Raw genomic sequence first — 20,894 nt, 5'->3', positions numbered from 1 at the left:
GTGAAAACACTGCCCCTCAGATCCCTTTAAAATCTTTCCCTTCTCACTGTAAACCTCTGCCCTCCAGTTTTGGACTATCCTATCCAAGGGAAAAGACCTTGGCTATTCATCTTATCTATGCACCTTGTGATTTTATAAACCTCTAGAAGGTCACCCCTGAGCCTGGTACGCTCCAGGGAAAAAAAAGTTCCAGCCTATTCTTATAACTCAAACCTTCTAGTCTCTGTAACCTCCTTGTAAATCTTTTTTGCACTCGTTCCAATTTAATAACATTCTTCCTGTACCAAAATTATACACAGTACTCCAAATGTTGGTAACATGACACCCCAACGCCTGTACTCATTGCTCTGACTGATGAAGGTAAGTGTGCCAAAAGCCTGCTTCACCACGCTGTTGATGTGTGACACCACTTTCAAGGAACTATGTACCTGCACCCCTAGGTCTCTCTTTTCAACAAAACTCCCCAGAGCCCCACCATTAACAGTCCTGCCGCGGTTAGTTTTATCAAAATGCAACACCTTGCATTTATTGGAATTAAACTCTTTCTGCCATTCCTCTGCCCACTAGTCTAGTTGAAGAAGTTCCTGTTGTATTCTTAGATCAGTTTCTTCCTGTCACTATACCACCAATTTTGGTGTCATCTACAAACTAACCATGCCTCCTACACCCTCATCCAAATTGTTTCTGTGAATGATGTACAACAGTGGACCCAGCACCAATCCATTTGATGGACCACTGGTCACAGGCCTCTAGTCTAAACAATGCTACCACCACCATCACCTGTCTCCAACCGTCAAATCAATTTTGTATCCAATTGGCTAGCTCTCCGTGGATCCCATGTGATCTAATCTGTTAACCAATCCAGCACGTGGAACTTGCAGAAGGCCTTCCTAAAGTCTATGTAAATGTCGACTACTTTGCCTTCGTCCACCTTCTTGGTCACCTCTTCAAAAAGTCGGTCATGTTTGTGAGACATAATTTCCCAACATAATTTCCCACACAAAAAGCCATGCTGACTATTCCCAAGCAGTCCTTGCCTTTCCAAATGCATGTAGATTCTGTCTCTCAGAATGCACTCCAACACCCTACCCATCACTGATCGGAGGCTTACCAGTCTGTAGTTACCTGACATTTCCTTGCAACCTTTTTAAAAATATTGGCATATTATCTGTAATGTGGATCCTTTTCAAGTCATCACTATTTATTTTCCTGACTTCACGAGCTTTGATGTCTTTTGCCATGGCAAACACTGACGCAAAACATTTATTTGGGATCTCATCCATCTGCTGTGGTTCCACACATAGACAACCGCATTAAACTGTAAGGGGCCCTATTCTCTCCCTCGTTACTCTTTTGCCCTTAGATGCTTGTAGAATTTTTGATTCTCCTTTATCCTATCAGCCAAAGCTACGGTCTCCTTTTTGCCTTCCTTATTTCCCTCTTAACTGTATTCCTAAACTCCATCTACTCAAGGGATTAATTTATTCCCAGCTGTTATCAGATCTTAAAGTCCAACTCTACACAAAATTGGGAAATAACATTAACCTTGAAGCTGATGACCACTAAGTTGTTTATTTGCACCAGTCACATTTTACTCAATTGAATGAGTTAACTTCCCAAGTTGAACAGCTATTGCAGACTGTGTTAGGAAACAGCGTCTGTTTTGCAAAAAAAAAGTTCACGATTTTTGGATGGAACTTTAAGACTTTGCCCTCCAGCTTTTCTTATTTGAAGAAAAGTTTTTTTTTCTATGCCTAACACATGTCTCCTCCATTTTCTTAACCTGAGATTCAATATCTTGAGTCATTCAGTGCTCCCTGTCCCTGCCAGCCTTGCTGTTCACATTAACAGGTACATGCTGGTCCTGAACTCGTCACCTTGCTTTTGAAAGCCTCCCACTTGTCCCTTTACCTATGGACAGCCTCCTCCAGTCAAAAAAAAGAGGTAGAAGGTTCAGAGGAAATACGACAAAAAAAACCCATTTCACCCAGAGAGTGGTGAGAATCTGGAGCTCATTGCCTAGTAAGGGTGATAGAGGCACATCATAACATTCAAAATGTACTTAGACATGCACATTCAAAATGCCTTTAGACAAGGCATAAAAGGTTATGGGCCAAGTGCTGGAAAAGGAAACAGGGGATTAAATTAATTAGGCAGTTTTGACTGGCATGAACACAATTGACTGAAGATCTTTTTCTGTGCTATAGATCTCGGACTTTAAGACACTATGAACGATTTGAAGGAGAACTTGTAAGGTGGCAATGTTGCAGAACTACTTAATGAGAATAATATCCAATGTGGTGAAATTTTGCTGTTAAAGTAAATTCATAGGGATAATGCAAAAGAAAAAACTTTGAAAGTTTTATAATTTATATGAAATTTCCTCAATTTAGTTACCCACCTTAATCTTTCCATCCTGTGCTCCTGTTGCCAACATTTCAGTATCACGACTGAAACACATGCAAAGAACTGCATCATCCATCATCATGAAGTTATCTTGTGCTTGGTACTTTAGATCCTAGAGAATAACATTAAAGGGGTAAAGAATCAAGTATCTATTACTGGTGCAACAGCAACACAGCCATTTGCTAACCAACCTTACTATTGCAAAACCTTACTAACAAGATAAAACAAGTCGAAGAGATCTCTGTCCACCATTTCCATCAATAAACGGCTAATGGGAAACACAAACTAACAATTCATAATACATTAATATTGATCCATTCTGTCAAATTGTACAGTTCAATCATAAGAAACAAGAACTGAAGTAAGCCATTATATTCTTTTAAACAATATTCACCTGAGACCTAAAAATACTGAATGGTCTGCCTGGGAAAATCCTCTGAATTCAACAGCAGGAATGATTGAACAGAACTTTGCAATTGTCAAAACACCAGAAACAGTGACAAGTTCATGCTAATTTGTTAAATTGAGTTAATTCTTGGCGGGGGGGGTGAAGAACTTGATCTCCAAACTATCAGAAGACAACTCCACTAAGCCCTCTTTTTGTACTTACTTTTCTAATTTTGCCAGTGGTGAAGTTCCATACTTCAATAAAGCCATCCACAGAACCAGTAACAAGATACTGGCCATCTGGCGAGAATCGAGCACACTCTACATGGGACTTTTGACCAAACTGTTGAAACAAAAATTGCTCACATCATTCAATGCAAGTGTGTCATTCTGAAAATTCCAAAGAACTGTGTTACCTATAAGGCGTCTAGATTTTCTGAGTTAAAGGCACTTAAGTCCCCTAACTTCCTTCAAATATCAATGTTACACTTAAATAATGGCTTGAAACTTATTTCAGCATCATTTCTCACCCAAATTTATGATAAGTTCTTAAAGACTTGAAAACAAAACATCAAGACAAGTTTAGTTGTACTCGGTTATTAAATGGATGCTCGCATGAATGGATTTCCAAAATTTCCATTTTGGGATGGGTGCAGGCACCAGGTATTTCACAAATCAATCTAAAACTTTTACCTTGATGTGTCTGCTGAGTTGAGTTGGGAATTTCTCCTCTTCAACATCTTTCACAGCTGCTTTACCTCTAAACAAGTCAATTGTCATACCTGGAGGCAGAAGCCCCTGGTGTTGCTGCCATTTTAATGCCTAGAACAATAAAAAAATTACAAGAGGAATAGCATTTTTCTCTTATATAAAATGATTTAAAACACACTGTAAAGGAGAGAAAGCTGGTCATAGATAGTTTCTATTCTTTAGTTATTACCTAGGTCTTCCAGTGACAACACTGATTTAAACTGGACAGGTTTCAATATGTTACTATGGAAATTATTGAACTATATCAATATTTCTCTTATGGCTTTAAATTGCCAATGTACAAGAACTAAATGACTTTTGCAGTGCAATCACTCTCGCTACTCAAATGAATGAAGAACACCACAGCACAGGAACAGGCCCTGTGGCCCTCCAAGCCTGTGTCAACACATGCTGCCCTACCTTACGAAAGCTGTCTTCACTTACAAGACCCGTATCCTTTTATTCCCTTCTTATTCATCCAGATGCTTCATGAATGTAGTAACAAGAACTGCACACAATATTCCAAGTGTGGCCTAAAGTTCTATAAAGCTAGAGCAGAACTTGCCTATCCTTATACTTAATGCTCCTTCCAATGAAGGCAAGCATGTCGCAGGCCTTTTTTTAAATGACCTTTCTACCTGCACAGCCACCTTCAGTGATCTGTGGACCTGCACACCCACATCCTTCAGCATATCAATACTTCTGTCGGTCCTGCCATTCACTGAATAATTACCATCTGTACTTGATCTTCCGAAATGCATCACCTCACATTTATCCAGATTAAACTGCATCTGCCATTTCTCTGCCTATGCCTCTAACTGATCTATATTCTGCTGTATGTTCTGACAATCCTCTCACTATTCACAACTCCAAATCTTTGTATCATCTGCAAACTTGCTAATTAGGCCAGCCAAGTTTTTCTCCAAATCATTTATTTAGACCACAAACAGTAGAGGTTTCAGCACTGATCCCTTTGGAACTCCACTAGCCACAATCCTCCATTCCAAAAAGCATCCTTCCACTGCTATCCTCTCTCCTATGACTCAGCCAGTTTTATATTAACTTGCCAGTTCACCCCTGATACCAAGTGACTTCACCTTTTGTACCAATCTGTCATGAGGGACTTTGTCAAAGGCTTGACTGAAGACCCTGTTGACAACAACTGCTTTTCCCTCAATCATCTCCATCATGTTCTCAAAACATTTGATCAAGTTAGCAAGGTACAACCTCCCCCACCCAAAACCATGTTGTCTATCGCTAATAAGTCCATTTGCTTCTAAATTCATATAGATCTTGTCTCTAAGAACCTTTTCTCATGATTTCCCTAACTCAGACATGAGGCTGAAAGGCCTGTAATTTCCTAGATTATCCCTAATACCCTTCTTAAATAATGGGACAATGTTGGCTTTTCTCCAGTCCTCTGAGACCTGACCTATGCCCAAAGAGGATACAAAGATGTTTGTTAATGCTAAACCTCAATGCTTTGCTCGAGAAATTTCATGGCAATTATTATTAGTACTAAATTATCACAGAAAATGTAAAACACTTACTTGCACGCAGAAGTCAGGAAAAGGTGAATGTCATTCAACCCAAGCTTGTTCCATCATTCAATTAAATCAACGAATGACCTGGTTCTTAACAGAACTACCTGCTGTAGTTTTATAAATATCAATACCCTTGCCTAATAAAAATCCACTTCAAACTTTGTGTCCAAATATCTCAAAATATGCTCATTCCATAACAAGAGCTTCTGATAAGATTTGAGGAATAAATGTCTGAATGCATGGAAGTCTCATTTTATTTTTTTTCTTGTGACTGTTCCACAGCAGTATTAGAGTCAGATACATTAGGGACATTTAAGAGACTCTTGGATAGACACATGGATGATCGTGAAATGAAGGGTACATAGGACCGTTTGATCTTAAGATAAAAGGTCAGCACAACATCGAGGGCCAAAGGGCCTATACTGTGCTGTACTATTCAACGTTTTGTTGTTCCATTTCTGATAGCAAACCCAACGCAGACTTGTTTCAGGGTGTTTTCATTCCAGTTTCATATCTCATCCAAGGTATGTGATGTTGGCTATAATGTTAACCCCAGTTTGAAGATTTAATTGGTTATAAAGTCAAAGTTACAACCATTCAGATCAAGTTGCTCTCCGTTCCCTCCCTTAGGATAATTAAGAATATTGAATATTCAATTAGCATGGAAGAAATTTGTAATAACAATGTGATGAGAAGAAATACAGTTGTATTATACTTGAATGGAAAAACTGAAATAACATTGTCATCTACCATCCATCATACCTTATAGATTACTTATAGCATGGGAGTAGCAGTTCTATTAATCTCAAAAAAGATACAACAATGGAGGATATGCCTTTTGAAGATTTCACTATTTATCATTTAACACATAAATTTTATTTACCTTCCACACAGGAACAGAAACTGAATGCAACAGGTATAGCAAAATAGGCACATTTACCTGACCCAACAAAGCCATGAGACGTGAAGGGGGCACTACACTGACTTCCCCTGCCAAAGCCTGAGCAATGGCTGCTCTTCGCTTCTCTTTACTACTGCCATCTGGGTAAGCCTAAGAAGTAGCAAACAACAATGCAGTGAGTAAACATCTAGGTGCCAACTTACCATACTTGGTTAAATATATTCCATTCACCTATCTCATACCACCTCTGCTACTATACAGCTGACAAGGTGCTTTTAAGGTTTTCTTCTAAAATGCATAAACATATTCAGGAGGATGCAGCTGCAAGATGCTGGATGTTACACTGACATGAAGCCAAAAGGACTTCTAAAAAGGTGAGTTGCCGTGATCTAGAATGAATTTCACGTGAACGGGTGGAAACAGATTTACTAGCTCCTTTCAAAAGGGCATTGGATAAATATTAAAAGGATACAAAAAATTTAGGGCTGTGGGAAAGAAACTGAATAATTAGATCGGTCTTTCAAATTGGTGACATAGCCACAATGGGACAAACGGCTTTTGTGGGAGCACAATCATTCTCTGATGCTTTTATTACAAAATTATGCACTGCAATGAATAAGACACCCACAAGTCCATGCACCTGCATGGAAATACCATTGCCATACCATTGAAAAGGAAGCAGTGATCAGAGGTCAATTAGATTTCTAGTTTGAAACACGTATGAAGCATTGCAATTGGGAGCATGGAACATCTGATGTCCACTACAGTCCTTTAACATAAAACTACCTGTGGCAACAAAGAGCAGTAGTGTTCAAACAAAAACCCCTTGGTATGCACATCAGGAATGAACACAGGTTTCATGTGGCTACATCATGACCCTGTTTTTCAAATAAAAAATGAGGTCTGCAGATGCTGGAGATCACAGCTGCAAATGTGTTGCTGGTCAAAGCACAGCAGGCCAGGCAGCATCTCAGGAATAGAGAATTCGACGTTTTGAGCATAAGCCCTTCATCAGGAATAAGAGGCTCTTATTCCTGATGAAGGGCTTATGCTCGAAACGTCGAATTCTCTATTCCTGAGATGCTGCCTGGCCTGCTGTGCTTTGACCAGCAACACATTTGCAGCTGTTTTTCAAATGGCAATTGCAGTGAGGTAATAACCAAAGTGTCAATGGTCTGAATATGCAGCACAGAAATAAAATACACTTCCGCTTCATCTAATATTCAAAAGACACCAGTTAAATATTGATCATTAAAATTATTGTAAATTTAAAACTCATCTTTATTCAGGTTGTACGTTTGGCAAAGAAAATTAGTTGGGCAATACATGGCAATGAAGTGTGGAGGTAACATTGCAGATTTTACTGAGAGTAATTTGAGAATTCACCAGTAAAAACAATAGAAAGTTATTAATAATCTACACTTGTACAGGAAAAGTAGTATGCATTCAACAGTTCTCAACACTGTTACCCTTGTGCCTTCTAAAAGCTTGATGAGAGAAGTTCAAGTACCTCACGTGGATCAAAGTAGGATCTTGCTAACAGGTTCTCCAGATGAATATATCTCTCTGGTTGGGTTTGTTTTAGCATAATCATGGGGTCAGTCTGTCGAAGCAAAGATCGAGCAGCACCTAACTCACGAAGTTCAATCAGCTCTAAAACCACCTACAGAATGAACAAAAAAAATTTCAAAACTTTCAGTAACATAGTGAAGCTTATTTTTGGATACACAGAAAAAATGTTTTATTTGACCCCCACAAAAAGGAAAGATATGCACAAAAACAGGAAATATCTGGATTCTAAAGTCATTTGCCCTACATAAGACCACTTGTTAAACCAATCATGAAAATCATACATTTTAAGTCGAGATAAGGAGAGCTATAATTTGTTTTGCATTCATCTGAGGCAGCAGATAGAGGTGCAATTCAAGAAAACATCTGAAAGATCACTTGTTCAATAGAACACAGGAGGTGTGGTTAGTAAATTTGCAGGCGACACCAAAATTGGAGATGTAGTAGACAACAAAGAAGGTTACCTCAGAGAATAACAGGACCTTGATCGAAAGGGACAATGGACCGATAAGTGGCAGATGGAGTTTAAATTAGATAAATGTGAGGTGCTGCATTTTGGAAAGGCAAGTCAGGGAAGGACTTATACACTTAACGGTAAGGTCTTGGGGACTATTGCTGAACAAACAAAGAGACCTTGGAGCGCAGGTTCATAGCTCCTTGAATGGAGTCCTAGGGAGATAAGATATTGAAGGCGGCATTTGGTATGCTTGCCTTTATTGGTCAGTGCATTGAGTGTAGGAGCTGTTGTGGCGGGCGGGGCGAGGGGTGTAATGTTGCAGCTGTACAGGACGTTTGTTGAACCACTTTTGGAATACTGCATGCAGTTCTGGTCTCCCTGCTATGGAAAGGACATTTTCAAACTTGAAAGGGTTCAGAAAAGATGTACAAGGATGTTGTCAGGGTTGGAGGGTTTGAGCTACGGGGGTGGGGGGGCTGCATAGACGGGGCTATTTTCCCTGGAGCATCAAAGGTTGAGGGGTGACCTTGTGAGATTTATAATCATGGGGGAATATATAAGGTGAACAGTCAAGGTCTTTTCCCTGGGGTGGGAGAGTCCAAAATTAGAGGGCACAGGCTTAAGATGAGAGAGAAAAGACTTAAAAGGGATCAAAGAAGCAAACTTTCACACAGAGGATGGTGCATAGAATGAGCTGCCAGAGGAAGTGGAGGAGACTGGTACAATTACAGCATTTAAAGGCAACTGGATGGATATATGAATAGGATGGGTTGAGAGGGATATGGGCCAAATGCTAGCAGATGGGACGAGATTTATTTAGGATATCTGGGTCGGCATGGACAAGTTGGACTAAAGAGTCTGTTTCTGTGCTGTACAACTCTATGACTCTACAGTACTCGCTCAAGTCTTGCAACAGAAGTATTACCTAGTGATTGCGCACAAGTGAACTTTGCTGTTCTCACACTAAGAGACCAATGGTAAAATACTATTGTCGGAGGTATCTCTGTTTACATGGCTTCCAACACAAAAAGTTGCATTGATTGTTTATAATTTTCAATGCATTGTCAAATAATGGTAATACCATTTTAACTTTTAAAATGCTTTTTCCTTGCATCAATTTTTTCTCACTGCACATTGTGCTTGGTGCATGATTGTTGAGATCATGTGCTATCTGCCTTGATACAGGATTTGTACAATTTGCAACAATGCAATCTTAATCCAATGAAAAATAAGAAAGCTTGATCACTGAAGGAAATGTGACTCCTTGGTGAAAGCTATAAAATGTCTTTTAAAAATCACAACACCAGGTCGTAGCCCAACAGGTTAATTTGGAAGCACTAGCTTTCGGAGAACTGCTCTTTCATCAGGTGACAATCACCTGATAAAGAAGCAGCACTCTGAAAGCTAGTGCTTCCAAATAAACCTGTTGGACTATAGGTGTTGTGTGATTTTTAACTTTGTACACCCCAGTCCAACGCCGGTACCTCCAAACAATGGTAATTAGCTTTCAGATACTGTGGAAATTGCTTGCTACCTTTAGCATTGGCACTGGGAGCCTTAATATTCCTGTTAGATTTAGAGAACTGATAATTAAAAGAGTGGGAGGGCAAATGGGGCAGGAATGAGAAATTCACAAACACATTTTCTCTTTCAGGTAAGAATTACCCACCACAGTACAGAAACATCAACACAATCCCTTTCTCTATCTATTAATCATGTTTGATCAATAATCTTACCTGTTCATACAAATCAATAAGTGTTTTATCAGGCAGCTTCAGTGACTGTATGGCCTGTAATACAGTGTCCCAGTGGCCACTGTTTATATCTGCTACAAAACTCTCAATACTGTCCACAGTGTTTAAAGACACTGTGGTCTCTTCTTGCAGAGTTGCTAGGGTCCGATGCAAATTATTCTCCTTCAAGTACTGCATGATCAGACGGACAACACTGTGAATAAAGAAAAGCAACCCTATTAAACATTAAGAGACCAGATTTATTAAATGCATTTATATTACAAATCCTGCACCTGTATTTACTTCCTAATTTTCCTTTCATAAATGCTTACCTCCATACTTCGAAAAAAATAAACTTGCACTGTACCTTTTGCAACCTCAGGGCAACTCAAGGCACTTCACCTAGCAACTGAATGCTTCTGAAGTATGGTCACTGTTGTAAGGTAGGAAATAGGGTACCCACTACATTCACAGTAAGCTCCCACAAATAGCAGTGTGGTAATCATTGGGAAAGGATACGTACAAAATAAAGCTGTATGTTTTGGAATTTTGGAGGGCCTTCCTAATAGCACTGGAAGTACTTGCACCAGATAAACTGAAGTGGCTCAAAAGGTGGCTCCCCACCATTATTTTTTCACAAGCAACTAGAGATAGACAACAAATGCTGGCCTTGTCACGAGCACCCACATTCATATACGTGAAATAATTTTTAATATAAGATCAAGGGTGATTTGATTTAACTTTCAGACATTGAGGGAAACAAACTATTTCCACTGACTGGGGACTCTTGGACTAAGGAATATAATCTAAAATTAGAATCAGATCCCAGAGGAGAAATAAGTAATAATTTCTACACACAAAGAAAGTTAGGTGCTTGGAACTCTGTTACACAAATAACATGCTTGATCAATTGATGACTTAAATTCTAAGACTGATAGATTATTAAATTATTCCACAGTAAGTGATACGGTGCAAAAACAGGTACATAGAGTTAGATCAAATTAGCCAGAATCTCACTGAATACTGGAACAGGCCCAAGGAGATGAAAAACCTGTACATTAATGCCTAATGGTTCCTGGGACCAAGTTACCTGCTCTTTCCCCTAGTTCATGCATACATTTGCTGTCAATAGTGGACAGAAGTACTGACAAAACCAGACATTACTCATTTTACAGAAACTGTATTCTAATCTCATTTTCCAACTCTTGATCCATAGCCTTGCAGCTTAACATCCAAGTGCACATCTAAATAATTCTTAAATGTTATGAGGGCTTCTGCTTCTAGTATCCTTTCAGGCAGCGAGTACCAGTTTCCCACTACCCTCTGGGTTTTTTCCCTCCCAGATACCCTCTAAATGTCTTGGCGCTTACTTTAAATCCATACCCCCAGTCACTGATCCCTCCAACAAAGGGGAAAAGGTTTCTTCCTGTTTACTCTGTCTTTGTCCCTCAATTTTCCTCAGTCTCCTCTGCTCCAAACAAAACAAAACACAATCTTAGTCTATCCAATCTTTCTTCATAACTAAACTTCTCCAGCCCAGGCAATATCCTGGTAAATGTCATGTACACCTTCTCCACTACAACCACACCCATCCTATCATATGGATTCCAGAACTGTAAGCAATACTCTGCCTGTGGCTATTTTGCCCACTATGTACCATTTTACCAATTTTCTACAACCTTAGTGATCCATCCTCTTGCATTCAATCATTTATATCTATACCACAATCAGCAAGAGCCCCAACACTGATCCCTGCAGAACACCACTAGACATAGGCTTGTAGTCTCATAACACTCCATTACCATCACCCTCTTCTTCCTGCCACTCAGCCAATTCTGGATCCAATTAATCAAAGTTCTTTGGATCCCATGGGCTCTCATCTCCCATGTGAGACTTTATCAAAACTCTTGCTGAAGTCCAACTAAACTATTCCAAATGCATTGCCCACATCAACACATCTGGTTATCTCTTTGAAAAATGACATGATCTCCCTTAACAAAACCATGCTGACGCTCCTTGATTAGTAAATGCCTCACCGAGTGCACCTTAATTGTTTCCATTGGTTTGCCCACCACTGAGGCTAGACTAATTGGCCTGTAGTTTCTATCTTATCCTTTTGTTTCACTTCACACCATAACTGATTTAACAAGACTTCTTGGAAATTACAAAGTCCTTCCAGTTTGCTGATCAACAGCTAGTACTCACAAACATGTAAATTCCAGGAAGAGGTGAGATCTGTACATTGACTCTTCAACGTAGAAACATGCCATTTGGCTTATACTGGTGTTCACGCTCCACACAAGCCTGGGTCACCTATCTTCATCTCATCACAAAAGCATATCCTTATATTGCTTCCTCGTATTTTATCCAACGTCCATTTCAAATGCTTCAATATTACTTGTTCCCCAAGATCCACAAGCCCAAAGACACCGGCTGACCCATCGTCTCCGCAAGCCCCTGCCCCACCGAACTCAAGTTGTGCTATCTCGACTCCATCCTCTCCCTCTTGGGTTCAGGCACTTCCCATCTCCACCTGCACCAGCCATGCCCTCCACCTTTTCAGTAACTTCAAGTTCCCCAGCTGCCCCCGCGCTTCATCTTCACAATGGATGTGCAGCCCTTATACCTGTCCACACCCCACAATGATGGCCTTCAGGCCCTCAACTTCTTCCACTCCAACAGATTCATCTAGTCCCCCTCCACTAATACCTTCCTCCACCTCACCAAACTAGTCCTAGCCCTTAGTAATGTTTCCTTTAACTCCTCCCATTTCCTCCAAATCCAAGGGGCAGCCATTGGCACTCGTCTGGGCCCCAGATACACCTTATCGGCAAGGTTGAACAGTCTCTCTTCAATACCTACACAGGCACCTTGCCCCAACTCTTCCGCTGTTAGATCGATGACGGCATCAGTGTAGCGTCCTGCACACAGGCTGAACCAGAGCAGTTCATCGACTTCGCCCACAACTTCCACCCCATCCTCAAATTAACTTGATCTATCTCGGTCACCTCCATCTTGACCTCCATTTCCATCTCTGGTGACAGCCTCCAGCTGGACATTTACTATAAACCCACAGACTCTCAACTATCTGGATAAGACCTTCTTCCACACACATCCTGCAAGAACTCAATCCAGTTCTCCCAATTCCTCTACTGCATCTGCTTGGACGAGGAGACATTCCACTCCCAAGCATCCCAGATGTCCACCAATTTTAAACAATGTGCTTTTACCCCCTGTCATCCAGACAGCCCTCCGCCGCTTTGCCTCCATTCCACTGGTCTAACCCATCCCCTCCAAACTCAATAAAGACAGGGCCCCACTTGTTCTCACCTACCACCCCACCAATCTCCACATCCAATGCATCATCTTCCCCTCCCCACCCCTCTTTGCCTTCTGCAGGGACTATTCCTTTTGCCAATCCTTGGTTCGCACCACTATACCCACCACCACCACATCCTTCCCCGCCTTCCTCCCAAACCTCCAGGTACCTTTGCCTGCAAGCGTGAAAAATGCAAAACTTGCTGCACACCTCCCCACTCACCTCCATCCAGGGCCCAAAACAGTCTTTCCAGGTGAGACAGAGGTTCATCTGCCTCTCCTCCAGCCTAGTTTACTGTATCCAGTGCTCCGAATGAGGTCTTCTCTACATCAGGGAGACCAAATGTAAACTAAGGGAATGTTTTGCCTAGCATTCAGCTGGGCCCATGGGGCAGACTTAACCTCCCAGTCACCGCCAATTTTAATTCCCTTTCAGACATGACCATCATTGGCCTCCTCATTGCCACAACGAATTAAACTACAAACGGGAAGAATAATACCTCGTCTTCCGCTTGGGCAGCCTACAGCCTGACAGATTCAACAATGATTTCTCCAATTTCATATAACTTACCTTCCCATCACCGACCCCCTTCCCAGCCCCTCGCTACTCCCTTCCATTCCACTCATCGACACTCACTTCTAGCCACCAACGGGATTCATTCTTCCCATCGAACAACCAGGTCGTACCCTCTACCCATCTTCACCTAACCCACTTCACCACCCTGACCCTCCTTTATCTGCAGCTTCCCTTACACCGACCCCCAGTTCTGAAGAGTTACACCCAAAATGTTGACTTCTCAATCTCCAGTTGCTGCCTGGCTTGCTGTGTTCTTCCAACCTCCTGTTTGTCTACCTCAATATTACTTTTCTCATCTAAATCACTGTGGTAGCAAATTCCAGAACCTCACCACTCACGGGCTGAGGAAACCTCTTGAGAACTTGCCACCGTATTTATTATTGATTGTCCTATATTGAGGCCCCTTTAGTTTTGGCCTAAACCACAAGGAGGACAATAATATGGTAATGTGAGCCAAGTTATAATAAACAGCTCCAGGTTTCTTACTAATGCAAATTCAGAGCGACTGTATTATCAAACACAGCCACAAATGCGAATTACAAATTAATTAATTTAATTCCCTACACTGGGATGTATGTGTCAAACAAACAGCTCAGGTTGTGGCGGCCTTGTTTTTGTCTGCACAGTCACAAACCGCCCCACGTTCTATTAACGGTTAACTCAGAGTTTGAACTCAAACTGCTTCGCTTACTCCGCCGATTCGATTTCGATCGACATGTTGGCCCGCACCCAGGCCGCTGCCTGTCTCCTTCACCGTCCCAAACAATAAAAAAAGGAAAAAAAAATACACGATCCAGAGAAACAACTCCTCAAGGCCCGCTGCTTCAAACAGCGGACTTCCGGTTTCCCCGATCATCTACTTCCGGGGTATGTGTAAATGATGTCAGATCTCCGCCAATCAGTGAAGAGGATCCTGTAACACATCCAACAAACCTGAAAGGGAAAGGTCATCTCGTTTAACAGCATAAAACCTTCAGAAAAAGGAACGGGAGGAGGAAATCTAACCCCTTCAGTCTACTCCATCATTCAATAGGATAATGGTTGATCTGAAACTCCTGACTTCCACATTCCTGCACTTTGCCCATAATACTTGATTCCTCTACTGATCAAGAATCTATCTATCTCAGCCTTAAATATATACAAAGACTCTTACCCCACAGTTCTCATGGCAATGAGTTCCAAAGACTCACAGAAGAAATTTGTGCTCATCTCAGTCTAAAACTGGCAACCTTTAATTCTGACATTATGGACACTGGTCCTAGAGTCTCCCATGAAGGGAAACATCCTAGAACAGAGAACATTTATAGCGCAGTACAGACCCTTCAGCCCTTGATGCTGTGCTGACCTGTGAAACCAGTCTGGAGCAATCTAACCTACACTATTTCATTCTTGTCCCTATGCCGCCTGAATGACCATTTAAATGCCCTTAAATATGGTGACTCTACTACTGTTGCAGGCAGTGCATTCTATGCACCTACTACTCTCTGAGTAAAGAAACTATCTCTGATATCTGTCCTCTATCTATCACCCCTCGCCATCACCATCCAAGGAAAAAGCTCGCACTGTCCACTCTCTCCAATCTCATGACTATTTTATGTCTCGATTAAGTCACCTCTCAACCTTCTCTCTCACGAAAACAGCCTCAAGTCCCTCAGCCTTTCCTCTTAAGACCTCTCCATACCCGGCAACATCCTGGAAAATCTCCTTTGAGCCCTTTCCAAAGCTTCCATGTCCTTTCTGTAATGCAGTGACCAGAACTGTACGCAATACACCAAGTGCGGCCGCACCAGAAATTTGTACAGCTGCAGCATGACCATATTGTTTCTGAAACTCAATGCCTCTACCAATAAAAGCTAACACATTGTATGCCTTCTTAATAGCCCTGAAGATTGGGATAAATTTAGAATCCAGCAAAATAGGACTGCAAATATAAAGACAGAGCAAATTATGTCTGATGGCAAACTAGCAAGGAATATAAAACTGACAATAAGAACTTGTTTAAGTATATGAAAAGGAAGATAGAAGTCAAAGTGAACATAGTCACTTCAGAAAATGAATCTGATAAGACATCGTTGGGGAACAAGGAAATGGCAGAGGAGTTAAACAATTATTTGATATCAGTCTTTATGGTGCAAGATCCCATTAATACTAAAGAATGCAGGGGAGGAATTAAGTAACATTGCCATCAAAGAAGTAGTATTCGGTAAACTGATAAAGCTAAAGGCAGATAAGTCCCAATGCCCTGATGGCTTGCATCATTTGGATCCTAAAAGAGATAGCGACAGAGATAATGGATATATTATCATTGAATTTTGGAGAAGTACCAGAGGTTTGGAAAACTGCCGATGTGACACCCCTATTCAAAAAGGGAGGGAGGCAAAATGTGGGTAACTTTAAGCTGATTAGCCTGAATTCTATTGTAGGAAAAATATTGAAATTAATTATTAAATAAATAACCACAGAATGTTTAGAAAGTCATAATCTAATCAAACACGGCTTCCTGAAAAGGAAATCACGTATGACTAATCGAGTTTTTTTGAGAAAGGCTCAATCAGAGTGGATGGAGGGGAACCAGTAGATATGATGAATTTGGACTTTCCGAAGGCATTTGACAAGGTACTTCACAGAAGATTACATCATAAGAGCTCATAGCTTTGGCAGGATAGTGAATTGGCTAATGGGTGGGATACAGCAAGTGGGGATAAGAGGTTTATTTACAGGTAGTGTTAGTGGTGTTCCACAGGGATCAGTGCTGGGACCACAACTGTTTACAATTTATTAAAGACTTGGAGGAAGGAAGGGAATATGCTTTAGCCAAATTTGCAGATAACACAAAAATAGGTGGAAAGGTGGGTTGTGAGAGATAAAAATTGTTTACAGAGAGATATTTATAGGTTAAGTAAGTGGGCAAAAAATTGGCAAATAGAGTATAATTCCTGAAGAAGGGCTTATACCCGAAATGTCGATTCTCCTCCTCCTCGGATGCTGCCTGGTCTGTTGTGTTTTTCCAGCACCACATTTTTCAACTCTGGTCTCCAGCATCTGCAGTCCTCACTTTCTCCAAATAGAGTATAATGTGGAGTTCATTTTGGAAAGGAGAACAAATGAACATAATGCTATGTAAATGGAGAATAATTGCAGAAAGCTTTAATAGAAAGGGACTTGGGGTGTTTCTAGAGAAAGCTAGCACACAGGTGCAGCAGGTAATCAGGAAGACTAATGGAACGTTAGCCCTTATTTCAAGATGGTTGGAGTACCATAGTAGGGAAGTCTTACAAGTTGCTGGTGAAACCACTGTGAGTAGGTTTGGGCCCCTTATTTAAGGAAAGACATCATTTCATTGGAGACAGTTCAGAGATAGTTAACTAGGATGATCCCTGGTATGGAGGGATTACCGAATGAGCAAAGGCCAAACAGATTATGAGTCTATTGACTGGAACTTCGAAGAATTAAAGGTGATCTCATTGAAACATATAGGATTCTTAAGGGACTTAACAGGGTAAAAGCTGAGAGGACATTTCATCTCATGGGAGAGACTATGACCAAAGGTGTAGTCTCAGAATTAAGGGGCATCAATTTAAGACTGAGATGAGAAGGAATTTGTTCTCTCAAAGAATTGTGAGTCATTGGAACTCCTTGCCACGGAGACCTGCAGAGGCAGAGTTCTTGTGTATATTTATGGCTCAGATAGAGAGATTCCTGAGCAGGAAGGGAATCAAGGATTATGGGGTAAATGCAGGAAAGTGGATGTGATGATCCAATTCAAGAGAGGAGCAGGCCTGCACTGCCAAATAATCTACTCCTGTTCCTATTTCTTATAGTCAAAATTGAGGAAAGAGAGCTAGCGAGAACTGGGGGCATAATTGGATGTGGACTGTTGAGAAGTTGAGCGAGCTGGGTAAGAATGGATTAAGTGTGGCTCTCAGGGAAAAGGAAATAAGGAGACGAGTGAGGGGAGGGGTGAGTTGGAGAAAGTACAAAATGCACAAGAATAAGTTTTAGAGTAGGGAGAGATCAGTAACAGCAAACTAGGTGACATCTATATATCACTTTAGATGGGATGAAATCCAACGTAAAATGATGGGATGAATATCTGGTCACTGTATTAGATATTTGGATCCAATGTGAAATGAGTTGCCAAGTCTAGTTGGACCTTATCGTGGGAGTGTATTCCATGAATTACTTCCTCCAACTATCACATCACTGTGTTCCTTCTGTTGATCATACAACATCTTCTTCATCATGGCATGCAACATTCCCACACCAAACAGTTAATGAATAACCACTTTCATTACTCAGTTAGATGATTCTTGACTAACAATCAGAGAACTCGTATTCCAATCTTCAATATTATTTAAACTGGTAAACAAAAGTATTTAAAGAATTTTAAATTTTATTCTCCTCATAATGTTTTTCTAGATTTTGCGCACAGTGAGTCTTGGAGTTTAATTTTTAGTTCCTGGACATTCCCGGGGATTCCAGCAGTGGTACATAACAATGCAAAATATTGAGCAGATACATTCCCAAAATGGAAATCTGTACTCTTTGGAATTGAGAGCAAGTTTCTGTTTTGGCATTCCTGAAGCAAGGAAGATATAGATTGAGGAAAAAAATACATAACTTCAACCCATTATATTCCACCCACAGACAAAAAACATGTGGACTGAGGTACTCAATTTCCAAATGGAAGTTGCATCCTGCACACGGGACTCCAAAGTGCAAAATCTCACCAACCTGTCACTCTCACTTATAAAGAGTGAGGACAGTTTGGTTTGAGAAATTTTCATTTGTATAAAGAGAAGGTAGGTGTTAAAGTTAGGCACCAATACATTACTAGGCGGAGTAGCATTATAGGTTGCATTGTTGTCCTCAATCCTAGCCTGCTTAATGTTGCTATTGTCTGAGAATCTAAATGTTCTCTGTTCTCCATCGTCAACCTTCTTACAGAATCACAGAATTGTTATGGTGTGAAAAAAGCCATTCATTCCATCGTGTCTGTACCTGCTGTAATTTTAACTTAGTGCCAATCTTCTGCCTTTTTCATAATTCTTCACATTGTTTCTAATTAAGCATTAATTCGATGCCATCTTGAATGCCACAATTGGGTCTGTCTCCATCATATTTCAATGCAGTACATTTCATATCCTAACTACTTGCAGAAAAAAGTTTTTTTTCTGTCATAACTGTGCCCTGGTTCTCAACCTAGTTATGAGTGGAACCAGTTTCTCCATATTCACTTTGTCTAGATGCCTCATGACATTGAGAATTTGTATCCAATCTCCTCTTATCCTCCTTCTCTCCAAGTAAAACAGTCCCAATTTCTCCAATCTTTTCTCATAAGAAGTATTTGATCATGGAACTATTTTTGGACTGTTTCATTCTTCCTCAGTCAAAAAAAGTCCATAAAATCTTTTCTTTCTGCCATTCACCCTGCACCTTTCCTCCTGAGATCAAACTCCAACATGTCATGTCGTGCAGCAGTGAAGACAAGATGAGCATGCCCTCCGTCCATTACCCATTGTGAGCTCTTTCCAATGTATTCACATCCTTCCTGTAGTGTGGTGCCCAGATCTGTACGCAATGCTTGAGTAGACATCTAACTGGCGTCTTGCAATAATTAATCAGAACTTTACTCCTCTTGTACTCTGTACCCCTTTTTATGAAGTCTAGAATATTGTGTACTTTAGTAACAAATCTGTCTGACCGTCTTGCCACCTTTAATGCACACAACATCAACAGCTCTCCTTTCATCATCCATCCAGAAGTTATTTTTGTATGAGTTTTCCTTAATGAATCTATGCTGACTCTTCGAAATGACTTTTAATTTTATCTTGAATGATTATTTCCAGAAGTTTCCCCATCACTGAAGTTAAACTGATTTGTAATTGCTGGGCCAATATTTATGATCTATTTTGAATGAGGGTACAAAGTTTGCATTTCATCAGTTCTTTGGCACCACTTGGCAAGGTTGAATTCTCCAGCAATTTAAGCTTCCTGCTTAAGATATCCTTTGTCAAAAAGTCTAGTGTTTGATATTTAAACATAAAATCCAGTGACTGGAAGGGAGGCTGATTTTATAAAAATGAATGTTCCTCTTGTTTTGAATTGGTAAATGAGGAGTATCTTTATTTTAAATAGCTTCCAGTCCCCCTAGGTCAGCTCATAATTTGTTGGAACATCAATGATCCTGGTAGTTTAGGATGACAGAATTGAATTATACATGTCTTGCATTGTTACTCAGAGTCGAGAGTGTGGTGCTGGAAAAGGGCTTATGCCCGAAATGTCGATTCTCCTGCTTCTCAGATTTTGCCTGACCTGCTATGCTTTTCCAGCACCACACTCTCAACTCTGATCTCCAGTATCTGCAGTGCTCACTTTCTCCTTGCAACTCATCTTTCAACTCATGTTACTCAGCCTATCCACTGGTGACATTTATGTTCCTTAGCTATAGCATTGCAGAAATCTATCACAGGTTTAGGAGCTGTAAAAGTTAACTAATCTGATTTTGGATGGCAACAATTTTACTTCACATGTTAAGTTTGCTTGTCTGCTGAGTCTCACCACCCTGTGCATAGAGTTAGTAACTTGACTAAAAACTCTCCACAGATCAGGTGGGGTATACGTATATTTAAAGCAGATTTTTGTTTTTGATATGCTGACTGTGACTGCCAGCATATTAGTCACATTTCAGAGAACAAAATATCTGCTAACTGATCAGCAATAAGTTCAAGAACAATAATAAAAAAGCTCTTGCATTTGATTGTTATGATCTTTTTGGCATATTACAAACCAATAAAGCTAAATTTACCAAGTCACCCCCAAAAGAAGAAATTACCACCAAGATCCTTTTATAGCTTTTACTTTTAACATAAATCAGAACCAATGCAAAATGCACATGTAATAAAATGCACAAAATACATAACACATAAATAGAAAGATAAATTTCACTTTAAATAGTTGATATAACAAACATACATTTTACAGAACCACAGATACTTGTGTCACTCCCGGTACAAATGGAATGCTGTATAGCTACACAGTTCCACAGTAAACTGTTCCTTATACACACAAAGTTGGTCGGGAGTCCTGTCCACAGCATTGTTCATCTTCAAATTTCGTATGATTGTCATCAACAAGGTTTACTGGGCAACCCCTCCCTCCCTTGGATCATGATCTGATGACCCAGTAGCTTTCCAAGAGTCCTTTTCAACCATTTAATAACATTCTGGTGCATGGTTTGGCCACTTATGGA

At 40.4% G+C, this 20,894-nt stretch overlaps 1 protein-coding gene across 1 annotated transcript in view; it reads right to left on the bottom strand.

Moving 5' to 3' along the window:
* Positions 1–14,494, bottom strand: part of smu1a (SMU1 DNA replication regulator and spliceosomal factor a) — a 29,325-nt gene extending 14,831 nt beyond the window's left edge. The window contains exons 1-7 of the mRNA XM_060845895.1: positions 14,334–14,494; positions 9,751–9,961; positions 7,499–7,651; positions 6,028–6,138; positions 3,487–3,615; positions 3,017–3,136; positions 2,402–2,518 (exon numbers count right to left, since the gene is read on the bottom strand). Of these exons, the coding sequence (XP_060701878.1) occupies positions 2,402–2,518; positions 3,017–3,136; positions 3,487–3,615; positions 6,028–6,138; positions 7,499–7,651; positions 9,751–9,961; positions 14,334–14,359 (867 nt within the window). The 5' untranslated portion in view covers positions 14,360–14,494. The remainder of the gene's footprint in view (positions 1–2,401; positions 2,519–3,016; positions 3,137–3,486; positions 3,616–6,027; positions 6,139–7,498; positions 7,652–9,750; positions 9,962–14,333) is intronic.
* Between the last annotated feature and the right edge of the window lie 6,400 nt (positions 14,495–20,894).

This window comes from Hemiscyllium ocellatum, chromosome 2 (genome assembly GCF_020745735.1).
Source record: "Hemiscyllium ocellatum isolate sHemOce1 chromosome 2, sHemOce1.pat.X.cur, whole genome shotgun sequence".
NCBI classification, from domain to species: domain Eukaryota; kingdom Metazoa; phylum Chordata; class Chondrichthyes; order Orectolobiformes; family Hemiscylliidae; genus Hemiscyllium; species Hemiscyllium ocellatum.
Note: the sequence above shows the minus strand (reverse complement) of the source record. Positions and strands in the feature narration are given on the sequence as shown.